At 44.2% G+C, this 23567-nt stretch overlaps 1 protein-coding gene and 1 long non-coding RNA gene across 9 annotated transcripts in view; one reads left to right on the forward strand and one right to left on the reverse strand.

Moving 5' to 3' along the window:
- ITPR2 (inositol 1,4,5-trisphosphate receptor type 2) overlaps positions 1 to 23567 on the reverse strand; it is a 292662-nt gene that overhangs the window by 79005 nt on the left and 190090 nt on the right. For 7 of the 8 annotated variants that reach the window (XM_079993294.1, XM_079993290.1, XM_079993289.1 and 4 more), the window contains 5 exons: positions 10430 to 10538; positions 7052 to 7239; positions 4983 to 5169; positions 2578 to 2831; positions 592 to 792 (listed from right to left, as the gene is read on the reverse strand). In XM_079993294.1, coding sequence (XP_079849420.1) covers positions 592 to 792; positions 2578 to 2831; positions 4983 to 5169; positions 7052 to 7239; positions 10430 to 10538 — 939 coding nt within the window. The remainder of the gene's footprint in view (positions 1 to 591; positions 793 to 2577; positions 2832 to 4982; positions 5170 to 7051; positions 7240 to 10429; positions 10539 to 23567) is intronic. The other variant, XM_079993291.1, reaches the window with a different exon arrangement.
- LOC307225475 lies at positions 2840 to 7097 on the forward strand. Its single transcript, XR_013843029.1, has 3 exons — positions 2840 to 3633; positions 3951 to 4332; positions 7007 to 7097. It is a non-coding gene; the product is annotated as an uncharacterized lncRNA (long non-coding RNA).

Genomic DNA, 23567 nt, shown 5'->3' on the forward strand with positions numbered 1-23567 from the left:
ACTATGGCATCACTCCACAGCAAGCATGGAAGGATGATGAATGGAAGCAAGACAGAACCGCTACAAAACCTCTCACTCAGTCTTTAGCATGAAATGTAAAATCAGGTTCACTAGGTTGCAAACTAGCAACCCTACAAATACCAATATTAACTGATAACATAACCAGAAAACTTACCTTACATGTGTTCACTCAACCACTTAAATTTGTGGAATTAGCACTGCTACAGGTGCCACATAATATCTGTTATGCATTTCAAAGGACTCAATCATTTAGTGTGGCAGCATCTACATTTTGGAACTCCCTGCATACTGAGCTCATGCAGGCGTCTTCACTTGTTTAAACAAGTTTACCCACTTTATAAATTAAATTAAATAAATAAACATGCAGCTGAAAAAAATACACCAGAAAAGGCCTGGTCTAGTTTGAAAAAAAATTCTAGGTTTCTTTCAGACCTGAATTTCCAATGGCATTTCTAGCAGCATAAAGAAATGAAGCATAAAGCATCAGATATTATCATGCTATTAATTAGGTGATGACACTTTTTGGATGCAGATTCAGTGAAGATTCTTCAATGGAAGTTTTTAAGTTACCTGGTTTTCATGGCATGGACCTTGACAATATTCAGTCAAGCTTTCAAGTGTTTGGTTCACCAGAGCTACATTCTTCTCATTGATGTACAAGCCCAAAAGTCCTAGTCCACCTGTTGTACTTCCACAAATGCAATCTAAAAACTGAAGTGTCTCACATACTAGGTTGTAGTTGGTCTTGTTGTTCTGATTTCTTAAAAAGTTCTGAAAATAGGGGGGGAAACCCTTATGCAGACATCATATTAAACACGCTGGTTCAATTCAGTCAGGCATTATCCCAAACCATTGTTAAAGTAGCTTAATTATTGCAGCTTCATGTGATGTCTGAAGTGATATTCACTGCTTTGCCACCAACTGATAAACAAAAATTAGAAACCACAGTCTGAATAGGTTTTGTAAACTGTGGTCTGCACTTAGTATAATTTTGCATTATTACATTATTGAATTGACAAACCATAGTTACGAACTGAAGAAGCTCCCTTACAGTGAGTCAAACTATTTATCTTTTTAAAAAAATCTTTTTTATTGGTTTTACAAATACAATATACAAACAGAGAATAAAAAGTATATCTATATACTGTGAAGAGATTCTCCGAATCTCAAGACTCAATATTGTCAACAATGACTGACAGTGGCTCTCCAATGTTTCAGGCAAGGAAAGGGTCTCTCCTAGTCTGAACTGGAGATAATGGGAACTGAACCTGGATGCAAAAGGACCATTGCTCCACAGCTAGAAGCTGTGCTATCACAGAAGCAGGAGTGAATTTGAGATATTTTTGGATTGGGGGTTGAGCAGATAGAAACCAGCTCTAAACCATGTTCTAAATTACAAAGCTTGCTCTAAAGTTCAAACCCATGGTTAGTGCAAATTATGGTCTGAACTGAGCCAATACTGAAAACAAATATAAGGAACAAACTGTCACAAATTAGCAAATTTTGCATTATCATAACTCTCCTCCAAATTAATTTCCAGGGTTGAAAATAAAAATACTAATGTCATTCAAATCAAGTAGTCCTATTTCTAGGGAGCAGCACTGAATTTTTAAAAAAGCTTTAAAGATTAAAACATGTTAGTACACTGGCTGCATAAATCATATCGACAAGTTTATTTCAGTTTTTAAGATAAATATGCTTCCTTATCATCACTTGTAGACAACAAAGTTTTAGTCAGAGTGGATTTATTGAAAACAATGGACCAAAGGTAGTCATGTTCAGCAGTGGCCACCGGTAATCTCCTGGCTTCCCAGATAGCAGGTTGCTGGTGTTTACTGAGGTACAGAGTGAGGTGCGGGGCACTTGGTGTGGCGTGTGAATGAAGTCTCTCAGAAGCCATCATGCAAAAATTGGATACACTCTCTTAAGAGGTGTCCAAATGCATAGAGCACAGACAAACAACTTTGCAAAATATATGGTAAAAAGGTAAAGGTACCCCGTATGGGCCAGTCGTGTCCGACTGTAGGGTTGCGTGCTCATCTCGCTTAAGAGGCTGGGAGCCGGCACTGTCCAAAGACACTTCCGGGTCACGTGGCCAGCGTGACAAAGCTGCATCTGGCGAGCCAGCACCAGCGCCGCACACGGAAACAGCATTTACCTTCCCGCTATAAAGCGGTACCTATTTATCTACTTGCACTTAGGGGTGCTTTCGAACTGCTAGGTGGGCAGGAGCTGGGACCGAACGATGGGAGCTCACCTCGCCGCGGGGATTCGAACTGCCAACCTTACGATCAGCAAGTCCTAGGCACTGAGGTTTTACCCACAGCGCCACCCGTGTCCCTAAAATATATGGTAGGTTGTTTTAAACTATTTACATTTCAGTGAGATGTAGGGTAGAAAGCATGGGCTGCAAAATATCATACAAAATAGCTTCAAATCTCTATCAGATGTTTTAAGGCCTGCTCATACAATGAGCTTCCTCCACTTGTATTACTTTCATACTTCTGTGGCAGCTACTCCTTTTGCAAGGTTAGGGATAAAAAGTCAAGAGCATACCTGAAGTTCTCGATTATGATTCTCACATAATAACTGAAGAAACCTTAGTATTGGTTGCATAATCACAATAGCAGGACTCGTCATTTCTTCTGAAGATTTTTCATCTACATTCCCGGCATCTGTTCCAGCACTCATGTGATCTATTTCTGGGTCCATTTCTCGGCGGTATATGCAATAAGCTTTAGATGTTGCCATCGAGGCTTCTGTTAATTGCCCCTTCATTCCTTCTTTCAGATGCAGATTTGAATCTCTTACTATACATAAGATAACAAATGTATGATTATCATAAAATATAAATAATTGAGCTACACTCAAGTTCTTGTGAGAATAAAAAAAAACCTGTAAAGCATTTTGATACAGAAATACATCATTAGAATTTGAAGTGATCCTTTAGTCTCTTCTATGCTGCTTTCGGCTTGTTGGTGTATCAATAAAAAGGTGGTAGACTAACAACCTATATTATAGCAAAATCTTCCCAGCACATGGTGGCAGGCATGAATACGAGTCAAGATTTTGGTAAGGAACACATTGAGAACCCAATCACATTGAGAACCCAGCCAACATTGAGCTGTGTGATAATTCAGGTCAGCTACAGTACATATATTTTCTATATCCGTGCCACAGTTCTTAAACTTATCACTTTAGGGGTCTGATCCAGATAAACTACTTATCATATGATAAAATTATTCCTAGATTGTACATGTAGAAATTGCAAGAAACTCCTTGCACATATAAAACTTAATGTTAAGGAGGCTTCCAACCTAGTCTTTGGCCTCTTTTGTGACATCACTGTTAACCACAGTTACTAATTTACAGTGAACACACTGACCTTGCCTACTTTGTCCCTCCAGTAGTGTACAGAGAAGCAACCCATAATCTCTGGTTTAGTGTTAAGTAAGAACTGGGGATCATAGTTTGTTCTGCTCCAACAAACCACAAGCAGAAGGCTAAAAACAACTGTGGCTACAGATTATGGTTTGTTCAGAACAAAATGAATCATGGTCACACGTAATGCTAACCCAGGAACTATGGTTTGTTTCTCCCAAGCATTAGCAGGTGAGATCACTTCGGGGCCCTTCCAATCCTACAATTCTATTATTATATTTTTTCTTTCTTTTACATATGGTACTAATTTAGTTTATTTTACTTCTGTTTTTTGAATTGGTAGTGACAGATTTTGCACTGAAGGTTTGTGGTGAAGTTTTATTATGATGTGGCATGTAAATATTTTGAACAAATGTTGAATGTGTCAGTAGTGAATATTAAAGCTGCCTGTGGTGATATAGTCCTTTTAAGATTAGCTTGTGGGTTGCATGGGCATTTGTTAGGATTCCTGGAATAATGAGCCTAAACACAGATGCCTCTCATGTCAGGAACATGGCTCACCAAAGGGCAGGGGAAGAATCAGACACAGAAATTAAGCTAAGTGAAAGAGGGACCTACTCTGCAGATGAGAGCTGGCTGACAGAGTCAAGAAAGCGTAGTTCGACCCCCCTTCTTGAGGAAGACACTGTTAGCTCTCAAGAAGCGGGAGAGTTGGAAGGCAGCCAGAGCGCTACTAGGCAATCAGCAGAAAAGCAGAGGTCTGAGACTGTGTCAAGTGAAAGTGGGGAGGGCAAAGGCCAGCCTCTCAGTCCCTGTTCTAGGAGATTGGATAAGATCAGAGGGCACAATGGGAAAGGCGGGAGTTTGATGCCCTTCCTGCTGTGGAAGGGGCAAAGACTCAGACTGACCAACTATCGTCAACACAAGCAGGTGAGAAGTCTGAATGTGTTTTGTTGTAAACAAACATACATAAGAGTCATTACTTCTTATTGGGGCTTGCTTGCCTGCCAGAGATCATTACATCTCATTAAGACCTCAAGGTCAGTGTCAAACAGTAATCAAAGACATGTAATGGGAGCAGGTGCTGATTTCGTTGGGCGGAAGGGGTGAATGCTCATAATCAGCATTTCCTTAAAAACCTGGGCTGTGGCGAGCATAGGGAGCTCTCAGCATGGACGGTCAGCACCTGTTCGGACCTAGGAAGGTATTTTGCTTTCTCGCTCAGCCTGCTAAGATTTATGCGCAAGTGTTTCAGTCAGCTAGCTAGAGAAGATTGTTTTTGTTATTTTTTAGCCTCTGAGCAGTCTTAATTTGTATAATCACTTGAAGCTTTTCCTTTTTCAGAGTTTGTTTTAATAAGGTTTCTTGTATGTTTTTATGGAACTTGTTCTTGCTTGAGTTTCTGAACCCTCCAATCTTGACTACACTTTTTGAAGTGGGTCATTCATCATACTGCCCCACCAAATGCAGAAGTTGCCTTTATCCTGTTTCCCGCTGCAAAAAGCTGTAGTTGTTTGGACTGTTCTGAGTCTGCAGTGAAATGAATGTTGGTGATGAAATACAGCCCCAGTTTTCTTTACCTCTCTTTTTTGAAACTGATACGGTCAGGTCATTGTTGTCATCGTCTTTCTTTTTGCTGCTCAAATCAGTTGTGTTCACTGTTACAGTTGATCGGATTTCCTGCTGGGCCATTTTCATTCTATCATACAGAACTTTGAAAAACTTTTCCGATTTTTTCTGCTCATTCAGTTGCTGATAAAAGGAATACTGAAGGGGGAAAGTAACCTTTTAGATATCAGCAGATTAAAAATGGGAAAATATTTGCTATCATAGTACTGGACATACAAATAACATATTACAGCTTGGCAAACAAAGACTATAGGTGGTAGTTAATAATGTCTTATGCCAGAGAAAAAGAAAGCCCACATACCTTTAGAAATGTGCTTTATTTCCAGATCTGCATAACAGAGTCATCAGGATGAAATCGTTACCACTAGTGAGCACTAGCAAAATGCAAGGCTAATAGGTTATTTCTAATGGTGCCAAATAAATATTGGCAATGTCACTCAGAACACAAGAAATTCCTTTGTTTTGTCAGATCAAGGTCCACCTAATCCTTCATTCTGAATCCTACAGTAGAGCCCTTCAGCTTTGGGTCACTAGATGTTGTTAGAGCACAACTCCCATAATTCTGTGGCAGCTTTGCCAATGACCAGAGATGGTCAAAGAACATCTGGGGACCCAAGGTTGAAGAAGGTTGTCCTACAGATACCCCTGGATGCTCACAACCAGAGTGTGAAGATAATGGCCCTTCCTTGTTGCTGGTCCCTAGCAGCTGCCTCTGAATGTGGAGGTTCTGGTTCTGGATATGGTTCTGGATATGATTGCTAACAGCAATTTATAGACTCGCTCTCCATGAATTTGTGTAATCCCCTTTCCCAGGTCTAAATTGGATATGTCAATTGATTTCAATGGGCACATTGGATACAGCCCACAGTATTCTAAATATGGCCACACCATATTTATAATACTTTTAAGTCCTTTTCCTAATAAATCCAACACTAGGTTTTACGTCATCACCGCCTCTGCACACTGAGTCAGTGTTTCAATGAGCTTTTCATCATAATCACAATGAGGTTTTTTCCTGGTGCACATACCTGGCTCAGATCGAATTATTCAGACTGAAACCTTTCTTTAAATTAATTGATTAACAAGCAGGGCTGGCACCAGACCCTCACCAACCCGTAGCACTGGAAGAAGATACAAGGCACTCTGAGGGCATGTGCATATATACATAATCAGAGAAATCAAGCCCCTGTGGAATTACACTAACCTATTTTGGTTAGACATACCATCTTCCCTGCAGCATCAAGCTCAGAGGAAACCAATTCTGTCAACGTTCAGCAGGTGCTGACCATGATCAGCATTTAATTGTCTGGACCATATGCCATCACTAAGCCACCTCCCCTTCCTCAGTCAAAAGAGCAAAATACTGATAAAAAGCAACAACAGGTCTGCCATGCAAGTGTGATATTTGGAAGGGCATTAGAGGGGAAAGAGCAGACGGTCTGCTAAAGCATGAGGGGAAGAGTACAGACATGAAGAAAGGTAGGGGCTGAGGGGTCTTCACGACCCCCAAATTTTTCAAGGAGGGGGCTGGGCTCCTCCAAAATCCTGTGGCCTGCTCTGCCTCCCTGCCAATATTGCACGGGGAGGAGAAGCCAGAGCCCAGAGCCCAGCGGCCCCACTCTGCCTCCTCCTCACGCGGGGAGGAGCAGGCTGAGCGTGGATCCCATTTCTCACCAGGTCCGTGCGAACACCATCATTACAGCGGCAAGATACCTGTGTGTCCTGATCTGGCAAGTGAGTGCTCGGTGGGGGTGGGACATATCACATGACATGCAACATGACTCATCACATGACATGCCCCCACAATGTGGGGAGGCAACTTGATGCCCTTGGAAGAGTAAAAGCCCTAGAGTGGCAGGCAATGCATGTCTCAGGAGTGAAGGCAAAGGGAAGAGAAGCTCACCTTAAAATGCATTGACCTGTTGCTTGTGCATTTCTCTGTGTGCACCCTTAAGTTGTTTTCATATTTGAACAGGTTTTCAATATAGACAGAAAGAACAAAGCAATACCAAGTAAATACCTGGATCTGTGTGTTTCCACCTTCAAGCAATGCAATCCCAAGCAGGATGGCTTCAGAGAATATCCTGTCATTTTTGGTACTAACTATGACATCCGTGACAAGTTCTGATGCGCCTTCTTTATCCAGAAGGCACTGAATATCTTGCATTGAAACACCAGACTTATCTGAATCTTGTCCTGAAAAGCTACCTGGAATAAGATAAGATAAGATAAAATAAAATAAAATCCAAGATTCAGATACATTCATTCTGAAATCAAATCATTCCTAGGTAAGTGTAATTGCCTAATTTTCTTGTATTCAATATCTGGCTATAACACTTGTGGACACACTATTATACTAACATACTAACATAAGAGAGTGCCACTTTTTAAAATAAAAGTAATCAAATAATCAACAGATTCTAATATGAATCAGGGCTAAGCTCTAAAACACAGGAGGGAAATGAAAATGAGAGCCATTCTCAGCATGTATAAAGTGCCCTACCCCAGGAGATATGCTGACTTGAGTGTCCTTGTTTTTTATTTAAAATTCTAAATCCCTGTGGTCCACAAATATGCTTTAGATTTACTAATGAAGAATGCATGTTCAAGAAATCTTAACAGTTGAAGGCACAACTAAACTGGATTGAGTAACTGTAAGTATCCATCTTTTCTGGGGTGGGGTGGGGGCAGACCATAGCTCTGTAGTAGTGTACATTTTTTGCAAAGCATGCACTCTGGAGCAGAGGTGGACAAACAGTCTGACTTGTAGCTTCCTGTGCCCCACTTTTCCTTTAGAACGTAAGAGGGGCTTTGCAAGATCAAGGAAATGTCTACCTCAACTGGCTTTCTTTGTTAGAAGATCAGCTACCAGCACAGGTGCTGCTATGGGATCCATCAGAAATAGGTCTATGCTCCTCCAAGAGATTGTTGTAAACTTTTGACCTAACCTGGCTCTACTTTAACTGCCCCATGTCCTGTAAATCTAATGTTAGTGGCAAGGTCAAGGCTGTGTGCATTCTGCCACTGTACAAAACCAAAGCATGCTGGATGCAGAATTCAACTTCCCGGGGATTTCAGCTTTTTTTTTTTTTTAAATGTACATAAATTAGCTAAAAGTAGTCATCAGTCTCACTTAAATCAATAAAATTTATGCTAGTTGTGACTAATTGCTGCTGCACTGTGCTCCAAGTTTCTAGCCTTCATGGCTTTGCAGAGAGGCCTGAAAGTATATGAAAAATGTCATAAAGATTTTCAGTGTTCAGGAAGCAGGGGCTTCAATAGCCACCAAATAGTTTCCCCCACTTTACTGGGAAATAACATAAATATGAATTAAGCAAAATGATTAAAACATCGAAATTGGCTTAACATGTTTAGTTTACAGAGGTCACAAATTTTAGTTTTGTCTTCTTGCAAAATTAGTGCAATTTTTGTATCAATACAGTTAAGTTCGTTTACAAATTTGTTCCTGCCTTGGTAATGGACTGGATGAGAGCCACCAAACAGAAGCTCAATCCAGATAAGACTGAGGCACTGTTAGCGAGGGGTTCCCTAGACCAGATGGGTGGGAGGTCACCTGCTCTTGATGGGGTTACCCTCCCTCTGAAGGAGCGGGTACACAGCTTGAGGGTCCTCCTGGATCCTTTGCTCCCACTCGAGGCTCAGGTGGCCTCAGTGGCCGGAGTGCCTTCCATCAGCTTCGGCTAGTGGCTCATCCTATCTGGGATAGCCTAACTACTGTTGTCTATGCTCTGGTAACCTCAAGGTTAGATTACTGCAATGTAAGAGGGCTGCCTCTGAAGATGGTTCGGAAACTTCAGATACTGCAGAATTCAGTGGCAAGGTTGCTCACCAGAGCAAGATGGCTTGAGCATATTACACCAATCCTGGTTCGACTGCACAAGTTATCAATTCGTTTCTGAGCCCAATTCAAAGTGCTGGTTTTGACCTATAAAGCCTTAAACAGATCAGGACTGCAATATTCCTTTCCATATGAAACTACCCAGTCCCTGAAAATGATCTGAGGCCCTTCTTCATATGCCTCCTTCTCAAGAGGTGCAGAGGGTGGCAACACAAGAACGGGCCTTCTCTGCAGTGGCTCCCCATCTATGGAATGCTCTCCCCAGGGAAGTTTGCCTGTTGCCTTCTCTCCAGGCAAAAATGTTACTTTTTAACCAGGCCTTTGGTTGATTTGATTTTTTTTTTTTAATAATTTTTTATTGATTTTCCAACACAAATTATAAATGAAACAACACACACAGAAAAAGATACAAAAACATATAAACATGTATAATTTCAAACCCTCTTTTTCATTAACCTTGCTTCCCGGACTTCCCCTCACCTCCCCTTTTCTGCATCCTGTTTTAAACTTTTTTTCCCAACAACTCCTCAGGTCAATCAAATAATAACATTTTCTTATTTTATTTTAGTTTCATTCCCATTAATTTCATTTTTAATTTAATTTCTTATTTTAATTTCATTCCCATACTTAATAGGTTACAGCTGTAATTCTATAATTTCCTTTCCCTTGACATTTTAACCCTCATTAATTTTGCAGCAGTTCTTAAAATATACTTTAAACTTCCTCCAATCTTCTTCCACCGTCTCTTTTTCTTGGTCACGGATTCTGCCAGTCATCTCAGCCAGTCCCATATAGTCAATCACCTTTGCTTGCCATTCTTCCAGCGTGGGTAGTTCTTGTGTCTTCCAATACTTTGCTAAGAGGATCCTTGGATTTGATTGACATCCTATGTCCTTTTAAAATGGGGGGGGGGGGTGGTTGTTGTTTTTATTTTGATTATGTCTTTTGTGGTTTTATATTTGATTTTAGTCTGTGACCTGCCCTGAGACCTCCTGGTATATAAATTCAATAAATAATAATAAGTACATTTAGGCCAAAATCCAGTGTGGCACTGAGGGTGCTTAAGCCTGCTGAAATCAATGGACGTAAGTATGCTGCACTCTATGTTGGAGGGTGACATTGATTTTAAAATTAATCTTGTTCTGTGTAAGGCTTTCAGGTCAGGTCAGGCCAGGTCAAAGCTAAGCACTTTAACCCTGTAATCTGATACCTTACTTATCTGAAAGTAAGTTCCACACTGTGTGTGCAACCCTTCACACTCCAGGGACTAAATCGCACTGAAGTCAATGGGGGGTCAAAACTAAGCAGACATGTACAAGATTTCACAGAACATATTTGGTTTCCTGCACTGAATCAAGCCACAGTCCCCCTTGGTTTCAATAGGAGAGTTACTTTCTCTCATGGAAATCAAAGGGTGTGTATGCTTGATTTTTCAAATTGCATTTTTCCTTGCTTGAGACATATTCCATTTTGAACAGAAATAGTTTCTTATTGTAGATGTTCAACAACTGATTTGTTAATTATAATTATTTACCGTACCTCCTCCTTGCATTGCTTTGCTGTAGTTGCTGGACAGAGGACCATTGACACTGGTTCCATAGTCACCTTTAAAATAGCGATTGAGAAGTATTTTCCTCAGGTTGCTACCCTTTAAGAAGATAAAAACAGTAGGAAAAGTCATAGCTTTTGGTAAGCACACCAGTAAGTAGTTTCATAATCTTGGCTCTTTTGTTACCAGTGGCCTATAGCTCTACAGTAGAACATCTGCTTTGCATGCAGAAGGACCCCATCCCCATCCCAGCCTCTCTAGGAAGGGCCTGGAATGTCTCCTGTCTGAAACTCTGGAGAGCTACTGCCTGTCAGCATAGACAATACGGAGCTAGATGGACCAAAAAATGTGACTCAAGATATGCTCTTTTCATGCTCAGAATCCACAGGAAGATCTAATTCCTCCCATTCATATGCATACAGCCAGGAGGTGCATATATGAGCTATGAAAGAGGGAGGGGAGAGGAGCTGCTTCAGGTTGTGGCAGATGTTCTTCTGGAGACACCTAGTCTGGTGGTCCCTGGGGATTTTAACAACTATGCCAACATGACCCTACAAGGGGCTGCTCAAGACTTCATGGAAAGCATAGCCTCCATGGGGCTGCTCCTGAATAAATCTGGCCCTACATGCCTTAGCTCTGGTGTTTAGTGCATGAGTTTGTTCAATTAAGTGGAACAAAAGAAGTGTCATGGTTAGATCACTTCCTGGTGCAACTAGACTTCTCAGCGACCTTCCCCGATGCAGGGAGGTGGGACCGATTTGAATGGTCTGCTCTCACCACTTAGTGGATCCAAATGATTTTCAGAGAGTGGTAGGGGATGTATTATCCCGTGCTGATGGCCTCTCAGCTGATTCCCTGGTGGTACGCTGGAATGCGGAGTTAACCAGAGCTAATGTCTGGGTAGGATTGGCAAGGATCAAGAAGACAGGTGATTGGTTTCACTCATCCAAGCAGCCTATCCACATTCTCTGAGATAACTTTATCTGCAGAAAAACTTTACAAAATCATTGCAGGAGATCTTGGGGCCCTCATTACAGTGATTTTGCTCAGATTCAGAAAAGGGTAGACTCCACCGTGGTGCAAGGCTGTGGAGGGAGAATGCCAGAGCTCTGTCTAGTCAAGTTGTATGGGATCAATTTCAACCTGTTACCTCTGAGGATGTGCTGCTTGGACAAGTGAAACCAATCACCTGCCTTTTTGATCCTTGCCCATCCTGGCTCATAAAATCGATTCTTCCCCATCCAGGCCCACTTAAAGAAGAGGTTATTAAAAAAAATATCTTTGGGCCAGGCATTATAGCCAATTATTGCCCAGTCTCAAATCTTCCATTCCTGGGCAAGTTGATTGAGTGTGTGATCACTGAACAACTCCAGGCATGTCTGGAGGATGTGGACCATTTGGATCCCTCCCAATCAGGATTCAGACCCCATCATGGGACCGAAACCACCTTGGTATCGCTGGTTGATGATCTCAGTAGTGGAGGAACCCTCTCCAGCACCAAGGGTGTGGCAGCCCATACGGACCGCGCACGCGCAGCATCCCATACAGTCTCCATGCGAGAGGCAGCCTGATGCCCATATGGACGGCGTGCAAGAGCAGCAGCCTGTACGGACTGTGCACGCCCTTGGCTGCTCTATAGCTGGAGGGAGGCAGAGGCAGGGGCCATCTTGTCCCCCCTCCCCCAGAGTGGTACCCGGGGCAGTCCGCCTCCCACTTTGTACGGCCCTCGATGATCTCCGGCAGGCTAGGAACAGAGGTGAAAGCTGTTTCTTGGTTCTGCTGGATCTCTCAGTGACTTTTGATACCATGGTATCAAACTATGGTATCCTTCTGGACTGTCTAGAAGAGTTGGGAGGTGCGGGCACTGTTATGCAGTGGCTCCATGGCTTCCTCCTGGGCTGTGTCCAGAAAGTGGAGTTGGGAGATGAGTGTCTGAACCCCTGGACACTCACTTGTGGAGTGCCTCAGCACTCTGTCCTCTCCCGCAAGCTTTTTAACATCTAAATGAAGCTGCTGGGAGAGATCATCAGGAGGTTTGGGCTGGGTGTTCACTAGTATGCGGATTATACTCAGCTCTACCTCTCCTTTAAACTGGAACCAGTGAAGGTGGTGAATGTCCTGTGTGACGTTCTATGATTCAGTGATACTCTGAGTAGGACTTGGAGACCTATACATCCCATATGAACAAAGACTGCACCCTAGTGGTTTTCAACCCTGGGGTGCCTGCCTTGAATGATGGTCAGGGTAGTGCAGGTAACACCAACCTCTGTCCCTCTTTCCTTCCCTCCCTCCTCTGATGCCCTCTCATGTCTCTGCTTCCCAAAGGCTGGCACAGCTGTTTATTGCAGCAGCCTTGGCAATAAGATCCGCTGGCGAATGGTGCCTTTGGGAGGCACCTTTCTTTGGGGAAGAGGGAAGGGGTAGCTTACAGACCAGGGGTGGCAGCAGCAGGGGAGGAGAGAGGAGGCTGAGGGAACACTCCGCAAGGGAGGGTGTTTGGAAAAGGTGAGAGGCTGCCAGCTCTGCAGGCAAGGGGTGACATAACTGGGCTCCTGAGCCCCACAGGGGAGCCGCAGAAAGAATGGAGCTGGCTTAGGGAGCGGTGGACTCAAAGAGGCTGAAAACCTCTGCTGTACCCAATAACAGTGGTCTTCAACTGATGGGCCATGGCCTGATCCAAGGTGGATTGCAACAGTAGCTAAGCAAATTAATAACAATGACAATGAGAAAGCAAACATACATCATGTTCATCTCAATGCTTTTATTCACATTTAGGAACACAAGTTCTCCCCATCTGCTGGTCACAGTGACTAGAATGACGTCTATAACGCTTAGCATTATATGTGTGTGGAATGTAAATAGCACTCAGCTGACTCGAAGTTCTTATGTAACAACAGTAGGAGACATAGTATAGCTTTGAAGAGACGGAATAAGAGTCTTATTGTTACCCATTAATACCATTCTTTTGTCTCTGACAATAGTTGCAAGGGATATAAACAAAGGCTCAGGGAAGCAACAGTAATTTATATGTGGTTTTAAAGAGTTCTAAGAAACAAGCTCATTGACAGCAAGGGACAAATTTTCTAGGAGATCATTTCTAGGAGGAAAATAATGTTTCAGCGTAAGTCAAGAAGAGGAAATAAAAATTTTGACTCCTGCATTCAGTTTTATTATATTCTAGTTGTTTCAAGGAGGGGACTACACTCTTGATTTTGTAAGATTCCCCCCCCCCCCCCGGGGATATATATCAAGTCATCCTGGCTATACAGACACATATTTGAGTTTGTTAGATATTCTCTGTGAGCTACAATATACAAAAGGAAGTGCATCCTCTCTCACAATTGAAATCAAACATGTTGAAATGCTGTTGTGTACCTTGTACCTCACAGCATACTTGTATTTTCTTGGCAAGGGGGCCCGCAGCTTGAAAAAAATGATCGGAATCTAGGGCCTGTTTTGGTGAGTTACGTCAAAGAGTGTATGCTCAAACATTTTCAAGGCTATTAATGGCAGGAAGTATTCAACTTCCTGGTATAAATAAGGGCTTTCTGCCCTTGCCTGTTCACTAGAACAGACCCTGCTGTGCTTATGGTTCCAGCTTCCTCCTACATCTAGATCTAGTTTCTTTATGTCCCCCTGCCTAGATTTGAAGACAGACACCCATTGTCAAAACCTTTGCTTCCTCTGTTTTCTCTAAATGTCGACAATTTGATTGAAGGACCTGTGCAAGAGCATTGTGGATACAGACACCCATTGTCAAGCCCTGCCACTCATTTTTTTTCCATTCCTCTGTTGTCTTCCCCAAATGCTGAAACACTGATTGTATGCAACATGGGGCAGGGACCTCTGCATTGTAGGGAGTAGCCCAGGAGTCCTAGGATCTTTTTTTTCCTTTTTTTTACAGCAAAGGCGTGGAAGGGGCAAAAGATATCGGGTCCAGTAAATTTTTTCCCCTTTGTTTGTGTGTGTGTGTGTGTGTGTGTATGTGTGTATGCACTTGTGCCAGCAGGACCTCAGCCAAAGCTGCCCTGGCTGGTGCAGCCTAGGGAGAAGCTGCATCAGTCAGTGCAGCCTCCTTCTCCAATGGTGGGACAGACACAGAAGTGCCGCAATGGAAGGGGGAAGAAGACTCAGTGCCAAGGGAGATATTGCCCCCCCCCCCCCATGCTCTGGTATAAGTCAACTGACTCATGTCACAGGGTGGGATGAAGAAACACCCGTTCTTTGGTCCTGTGCTCTGAGATATCCAGGACTGGGATCAGAAGCTAGGGTGGTTTCTTTCCATCCAGAATGTCTCTGTTAAAATGGGTCAGTTGCACGGTATGACCCCTTCCTTCCTTCCTTCCTTCCTTCCTTCCTTCCTTCCTTCCTTCCTTCCTTTTCCCATATAATTCCAAGCTGGGACAAGGTCACAAATTTAACAACAGTGACTTTGCATCCATCCTGCCTCTATTTAAATCAGTACAGGTTTCTGCCTCAACAGCCATCCCACAGGTCAATATGTCCTTATAGTTGCAGCATAAAAGTCCAGAAACATGTACCAGATTTTCCAGCAGCTTCTCACAGAGAAAGGGGCCACTGACACAGCTCAGCCGCATCTCAAACTGCAAACATACAGATGTTTCAACTCCCCACAAGTAATGACGCTATTCCTACTTATATTTCCAACATGACATGCCTAGGTTTGTGGAGGATGTATAGGAAAATTACTAGGTCCAAACAGATCTTTCCTTTTTTCTCCACTTCTTGTTAACTTCTTTAAAAAACAAACATTTAAACAAAATCATTTCTCTTTCATTTTATGTTACAGCAGCACAAGTAGCCAAATATTATTTTAAAAATAATAATAATACAGTGCATATTATTTCTATATAACATGTACACTAGTACACTGCATATGAACATAAGAAGAGCCCTGCTCAATCACAGCATAGCTTGCCTCCAGAAAATCCACACATGGAATCTGAGAGCAATGGCTATCTCTAAGCATGACTATCTCCAAGTCTTCAGCAGCTGGCATTTAGCATTATGCTAACTCTGAAAATGGAAGCTGAATTCCTCTTGCTCCTGGCTACAGCCAAGGCTTTTTTTTACAGCTGCAACTCAGTTCCAGTACCTCTCAGGTGGACACCATTGCCATTATAAGAGAACAAAGGAGGTGTTCATGATGAGTTCTGTCACCTCTTTTTCTAGAAAAATAGCACTGGCTACAGCTCATGGTTAGTGAGGAGAGAGCTTAACCATGAGTGTGGGATCAGACACCATGCTCAGCTTAGCTCAATCTGATGAAGATGTAAAAAGGACAAAGAAGGGGGGGGGGGAGCAGCTGCAAGCATCCCTCTAGAAGCTCACATATTTGTGTAGTCCTGGTAAACCTTACCCACTGTCTTGCCAGAAATCTTCGGGAGAGGAAAGAACTAAGGAGTAAACCCTACACAAATCCAAAGTGAAGTCCCTAAACTGGTTGGATTGTACACCTTGTACACCTTCTTCCGGCAACTCCTGCAGCCAAGCTGGTGCCAAACGTATTGCTCTGCTTTCCTTTGGACCACATCAGCCACGCCGAGGGGGGGATCTCCTGGCAACAGCTAAAATATACCTATTCCTCGAAATATGTACCATGTGATTATTTTTGGAGGGGGGGGACAGTAAGAAACTCTAGCCCTCTGAACGTTTACACAAACGTAAATTGCAGAGTGTCCTGGGAGGTAGGGGCTTACTCCCTCCTAGAAAGTGTAGGATGGAAGCCTGAACCCCTCCCTCCTAGAAAGTGTAGGATGGAAGCCTGAACCCCTTAATAACTTTTAGAACATGTCCTTCAGTTTGTGACAAACACTGGGGCTCCAGCCTTGGGAAGGTGAACCAAAAGGAGCATTAACTGGCCCAATCAAACAGATTTGAGCCACCTTCCCACTGGTTCTCCTCACCATTGTGGTTCCCACCCTGCCTTTGCCAGCAACTTGCTGATCCAGATTTCTCGCTTTCCTCCCCACCTCCACTGACACAGACAAGGTGATTAGAGGAAACTTGTGGCTGAGCGAGCATGGCTGAAAGGCCTCCTTCATTAAAGGGGACGGGGCTGCAGGTCTCATGAGGGCAAGGGAACAAGTTCTCTTTTTGAGCAATGATGCTCTCTCTATCCCAGTTTGAACGCCTCCGGAGGGGCAGTTGCGCTGAGAGCTCAGCCAGCGGGTGGGACTGTCACCCCCTTCACTGTCAACAAGTGGTGGGGAAAGGAGAAGTAGTTTCTCGAGAGAAAAGGACTGAGGGAGAAATGGGAGGCTTTCAAATGCAGGATCTTCCCCTGTTGCTGCTGCTTCACTGAGAGACACAAACTGCTTTGTGTGAAATATGCTTCAGCAAACTTGCGAAGCTGAGCAGGAGGGCCGGGGAAGGCCATTTCTCTGCCTGCCAGCTCCCTTGCACCTAGCTGCAGCTCCGCTCCTGGGTTGGGTCTGACCCAGGAGGCAGAGATAAGCAGAAGAACTGTGGCAGCGTTGCCACCCCTCTACTTGGCTGGTGCGTCCTGGCAGGCCTGGCCGAATGGCGGGGGTGTCGCACATGTGACACATCATGCACACGTGACTGCCCCCCCCCCAATGTTGGGCCCAACTTGTTTGCCTGATTAGTGGGTTGTTCCCTAGACCAGATGGCCTGCTCTTAATGGGGTTACAGTTCCTCTGAAGGAGCATGTTTGTAGCTTGGGGGTCCTCCTGGATCCTTTGCTGTTACTTGAGGCTCAGTCCAGTTCTGGGCACCACAGTTCAAGAAGGACACTGACAAACTGGAACGTGTCCAGAGGAGGGCAACCAAAATGGTCAAAGGCCTGGAAACGATGCCTTATGAGGAACGGCTAAGGGAGCTGGGCATGTTTAGCCTGGAGAAGAGGAGGCTAAGGGGTGATATGATAGCCATGTTCAAATATATAAAAGGATGTCACATAGAGGAGGGAGAAAGGTTGTTTTCTGCTGCTCCAGAGAAGTGGACACGGAGCAATGGTTCCAAACTACAAGAAAAAAGATTCCACCTAAACATTAGGAAGAACTTCCTGATAGTAAGAGCCGTTCGACAGTGGAATTTGCTGCCAAGGAGTGTGGTGGAGTCTCCTTCTTTGGAGGTCTTTAAGCAGAGGCTTGACAACCATATGTCAGGAGTGCTCTGATGGTGTTTCCTGCTTGGCAGGGGGTTGGACTCGATGGCCCTTGTGGTCTCTTCCAACTCTATGATTCTATGATTCATGTCCCAAAAGGTTTTAATCTTTGGGCAAGTCCACCACGTGGTACCTTTTGTTCTGTTACATTTCCAACTTTTGCCGTTGTTCCTTTTATTTATTTTTGACAATCTGACAGGGGTTAGGTACCATCTGTGGTGAACCAGCAGGGGGAGAGGGAGAGTTCCTGCAGAAACTCAGTCGGAGGAATGGCTCCAAGATACTTCCAGTGAGAACAGCGGGGAGGTCTCAGGACCTCCGCTGGGGACGCCTACTCCGCGCAGGAAACTGTCACGCAGAGAATCCAGAAGGAGAGTTTCCGTTAAGGAACTCTTATGTTGGCGTAAATTCCGGAAGCGCCCATTGACGGATTCTGCCAGCGATTGAGGTAGCCATGCACCCATGGCTCCGCGGACTGGGAGAGTTTAGAACTGATTGCAAAGCCTTGAGGGCTTAAACGCTTACGCACGAGTAGCCCCTTTATCCCATTACACATGGGAAATGTTTATTATGTATTTGCAAAAGTATTGGATGGCCACCTGTCCTGGATGCTTCAGCTGATATTCTTGCATTGCAGGGGGTTGGACTAGAGGACCTTTATGTTCCTTCGAACTACGGTTCTATGATTCTATAATTTAATTAAATATGTTTTAAAGTTGTGATCAAATCATGGTTGTACATTTTTTTTAATGCATGAGATTTACCAATCATTTTATAGTTGTTGTCAGGGACTCAGCGGGAGCGCAGGGAGGAGAAGAGATGGAGAGCGAGGGGGAGCAATCCGAGGGCAGCGTAGGAGAATATGACAGCAGCCCGAGAGATTCCATGAGCCTCTCCAGCGAATCGGAAGATTCACAGAAGGGGGCGCCGATGGGCAGGGCAAGGGGCGAGCCAAGGGGGACACCCCAGAAGCAAGGGGCCAGCGGGGACTCCCAGAGCAGCAGTTGGAAATCAGGACCAGCTTCCCCACCAGAGCGCAGTGGGGGGGAGGAGTTCCAGGTGTCAGAGCCCACATATGCACCACCAGTGAGAGAAGATGAGTCAGGGTTGGCCACGCCTCCATCGGAGAGCGAGTTAACGGTCAAGAGGAAAGTTGCAGGCTGGGCGCGCGCGCCAAGTTCAAAGGTACAGGCGAGCGGCACAGAAGGTAGCCCGGATAGGGAACCAGGTCCTAAAGCCCGCCGGAAGGAGGGGCAAGAATCGTCAGGGTCAGCGTCAGAGGAGTCCAGGAAAGATGAGACCCGAGCGGGCAGGAGGGCCCAGAGGAGAAAGGAACTTAGGAAGAGGTGGAGCAAGGCGAGGGTCTTAAACTGGTGTGGAAGGGGAGGAGACTCAGACGGGACTTCGCCGGTCTAAGGTCGGGACGTAGAGCTGCACGCTGCGGCTTTAAAATGGAAACTGAATCTCAATAAAGACTTTTGTACATAACTACAGCCTAGCATTGGTCCTCTGTGAGCTGGGACCTGGAGGCAGCTCTGACAGTTGTAAACCACTTAGAAGCTGTTTTTGCATATAAGGGGTATATAAATTAGTACATGATAAATGATAATTTGATGATGACTACAATGTACTATAAGACAGCATTAATAGGGCATATCACTATTAGCAGTACCTCATTCAGAAGGGTTATGAAAAAAATAAAGGGAAAGTTGTACAGAGGGAAGGGAAGAAATAAACCCTCATCGCATGAACTTATTTCCACAGAAGGAACGTTAGGATCCAAGTCATAACCTTCACTTCACCATTTTACTTTCTACTGTAATTTGCCTTTGGGACAGGATCCAAACAAGGGAAATCATCACAAAATTGTGTCTAGAGTTCCAAGTTGAATGTAAAAATAACTATCATTAAATTTCGAGCCAGTAATCCATTTTGGCTGCCTGACAGCCACTATTTCATTGTGATGAGTCTCTAAACTATTCTGCTAAAATTGAGGGGAAACTTCATGGTAATCAGGGCAATGTTTGTGCTCATAACAGTGTGTAATGATGACAGAGGTTTGGTTTTAGTTGTAGAGCTGCCACCAAAATTTAACCTAAGGTGAAATTCTGAGTGAATTTATGGACTCTTCCTTAGTTGCGGCATTTGAGGAACTTTGCAGAAATGTAATATAGTTCTAATGGGGCTGCTGAACTTGCTTGGATGCGGTGATCAGCTAGGGTTGCCATATGTCCGGGAATTCCTAGACGTGTCCTATTTTGGGGGTCCTACATGCACATCCAAGGGAATTTTGCATTTTAAAGCAAATGCCGTGGATTTTGGCTTTTTGAAAAATTGTGCGTGGGCAGGCTCTGGCTCTGGCATGGGTTTGGGCGGTTCAGGCTCGGTGGCGGGGCTCTCGGGTGATTGCCCTAAAAAAGCTATACAACTTTTTATGTCTGGATGTTTACCTCTTGAAATATGGCAAACCCATGGATTAACACATCTATAACTGGTTGCCTGCAAAATTGTGCATTATTGAAACAAACCAGCTTTTTATTTAAAAAGAAGAAGAATTGGTTATAAAGCATATGCTTTATAACAGTGATTTAAAAGAAATAATAATGAAATAAACACTAAAAATAAAACCATGGCAATAATACTAACAGGTGAGGTAAAAGTAAAGGATCCCTGGAGGGTTAAGTGTTCATCTCGCTGTTCAGGCCAAGGGAGCTGGCGTTTGTCCACAGACAGCTTTCCAGGTCATGTGGCCAGCAGGACTAGAGAGCTACTGGTGCACAGAGAACCATGACGTGTGCCAGAGCACACAGAAATGCTGTTTACCTACTTATCTACTTGCACTGGTATGCTTTCAAACTGCTAAGTTGGCAGAAGCTGGGACAGAGCAACAGGAGGTCACCCCGCCAACCAGATTCGAACTGCTGACCTTCTAAATGTGACATCAGGTGTGGGGCAGGTTAAGACATGACTGGAAAAGAACAACCAGGAACTTTAAAGTGCACTTTTTGGAAAGTGGGGCTCCCTCTTAATGCTGATCAGCTGGTAACTGTTGATAGAGAACCCCACTGGGATCAGCTGCACTAAAGCATTCCTCATCCAGAACTCCCTTGGGCAGCCAATAGGGCTCTCAACACTCACCAGCTGTTGAGAACCATCCATTTTGTTGTCCAATTGCAAACAGTATTCAAATGGACCTCCATGGGGATGGCTCTCAGAGTCCATTGGCTGCTCTCAGCGTCAATCAGCGGGGAGGCGTACAAAGGTCAGGTGCTGATTCCACTAATTTATCTTCCATGGAGCTATCCAGAGAGGTGGTGCACCCAACCTTGGAAAGTGTGAATGAGACTTGACACATGAAATCTGCAGGGAGATTTCAGGGAGCTGTGATTGGCTGCAGCTCTGTAGCCAACATCTGTGTTATGCTTTATGACTCCAGAACAAGCTGTAACCAAGGTTTGTGTTGTGGTTTAATGCTCCAGATGATGCGCCAAGCAATAGCAAGGTTTAGCTCAGCAGATTGACAAGAGGAGCAAAGCAGCACCAGGCACCAGGCCAAAACACAAGTTTCTTTCTGCATTATTTGTGAAATGACCCTCAGAGCCTACAGTCAAAGGACTGGTAGTCAATCCTAAACATCTTCCATTGAATTAATATCAACAGAAAGGGGCCCAGATACTAATGCTGCCATTTCATGGAAATGCTAATCTTATCTTATTAGCCCTTTTTTGAATAAACTCCATTCAGCACTGCAGCCTTGTGACTTAAGACCAATCCAAAAGACATGGTTGGTTATAGTTGAGGGGGCAGGGAGGGAGAGAGAGGGAGAGAGGGAAGGGGAGGGGGAGGGAGGGTGAAAGAGACGGGGGGTCCTGCACTCAATTATGGTGTAGTCCAATCTACAGCTACAGCTATTTATTGTCAGAGTTGCTGCAGTAAGTTTAATTCCCTGATGATAATGAGCAGTCACTGAACTGACTGCATCACCAACTCATTAAATCAAACTAGCACATCTACTCATTAGCCAGAGATTTAAAGACTGGAGTTAAATTTAATCCTTCCCAGTTAGCAGAAATGTGACATATGACATTTTCTTTTCTTCTAAAACAAAATTAAAAGGTAAAGGTAAAGGTACCCCTGCCCATACGGGCCAGTCTTGACAGACTCTGGGGTTGTGCGCCCATCTCACTTAAGAGGCCAGGGGCCAGCGCTGTCCGGAGACACATCCGGGTCACGTGGCCAGCGTGACATCGCTGCTCTGGCCAGAGCCAGAGCCAGAGCCAGAGCCAGAGCCGCACACGGAAACGCCGTTTACCTTCCCGCTAGTAAGCGGTCCCTATTTATCTACTTGCACCCAGGGGTGCTTTCGAACTGCTAGGTTGGCAGGCGCTGGGACCGAACGACGGGAGCGCACCCCGCCGCAGGGATTCGAACCGCCGACCTTTCGATCGGCAAGCCCTAGGCGCTGAGGCTTTTACCCACAGCGCCACCTGCGTCCCTCAAAACAAAATTAGCAGGGCTTTATTTGTGCATGGATTAGGATTTCTTTCTGTGTCACATTGGAAAGAAATACAAACAGTTGCAAAAAGATTGTCCTTACATGGTATATTCTCTTTTTTATTTTATTTTTTTAAAAGTAGAATTTTATATAATGTCTTCTAATTTCTGATCTTCTGGTCACTTCCTGATTTAATCATGAGGATATTAGGCAATGCCAGCTATATATTGAGCATTCATTCTGATTCATCAAGCAAATGTTATTTTATCCTTTCCAGTGCATTTCACCATCACTTTCCTTGTCACAGAAAGTCCAGGTTGGGGGGGAAGGAGTGGGTTTGTTACACAAGACACCCCCCCATCAACTTGAATTGCATAAGCTGAATTGAATCCCATCCTGCCTTAGTGGCAGTTGGAAGCAGGGCCCATTGCCAGTATGGGTGTGAGATACACTGTTTGGAACCCTGAGAGGACATAGAATGAAACAGTGTATGCTCTAGAAACTGCCTGAATGCCACAATGACTGTGAAAAATAAAAACCTTCTTCTAGAATGACTCATGAAGAGCTGTTTCCAGAAATACTGGAGAGGTGATAGAAATACCGTATTTTACTTCCGGGTTGGCACCATCGTTGAATGGCGGAGTTCCTCCGACTGGAGGAACGGGCTCCGTGGAAATCGGGTCTTCCCACCGCGGCGAAGGTGGGGACCCGCTAGAAACCCCAGGCGGAGGAGCCTGGGGACGTGGGGTTCGGCGGAGCACCGAGAGTGCCTCCCCTACTCGCCGGGAAACCCCTTTTTGGGGCTCCGGAGCGAAGTGGGGTGAGCAGCGTGGTGCAATCGAACCGACTGCTACTTTCACAGAGGGAAGCCGCACAGCCATCGATGGAGAGCGCTGACTTTTCCCTCATGACATTTGGACTCTAAACAAGTACCCGTGAGTAAAAACGGAGGATTGGACTAAGGGATTTTTTTTTTTAATTAGGCACGAAGCGGGAAGGTATAAAAAGGAAGTCTGCCTCCCGCTTTTTGTAAACAGACTGAAGCAAAGATCGTACAAACTAATTAGCCTCGAATTTGATTTAAAGATTGAAATTTCTGGCACTTATGACCATTAAAACCCCCTTGACGGCAGGAGGAAAGGGGGTAAAAGAACTTTGATTATCTAATCCTGCAGATAGAAAGTAAAGGGATAAATTTCCATTGCCCCTAACCTGGGGACGGGACGTCAGGACAGATTCTTTGAAGGAAACGGACTTGGACAGATAGAAACAAAAGAGAAACAAATAGACTTTAATGTCGCTTTCTGCTTGTGTTTGTTGCAAGGAAACAAAGTATTGGAAAATTGAAAGTAAACTTTCCTTTGTTTGATACATTTTAAAGATGGAGGTTAACAGAAGTCTTGCCCTCTAGAGGGAGTTTGTTAGTTTCTTTGTTGCAGTTCACAAAGAGACATAACAGCTGTGGAAATCAGCGTGAGACCAG

This window comes from Podarcis cretensis (assembly GCF_951804945.1).
Source record: "Podarcis cretensis genome assembly, chromosome: 10".
In the NCBI taxonomy this organism is placed as follows: Eukaryota; Metazoa; Chordata; class Lepidosauria; order Squamata; family Lacertidae; genus Podarcis; species Podarcis cretensis.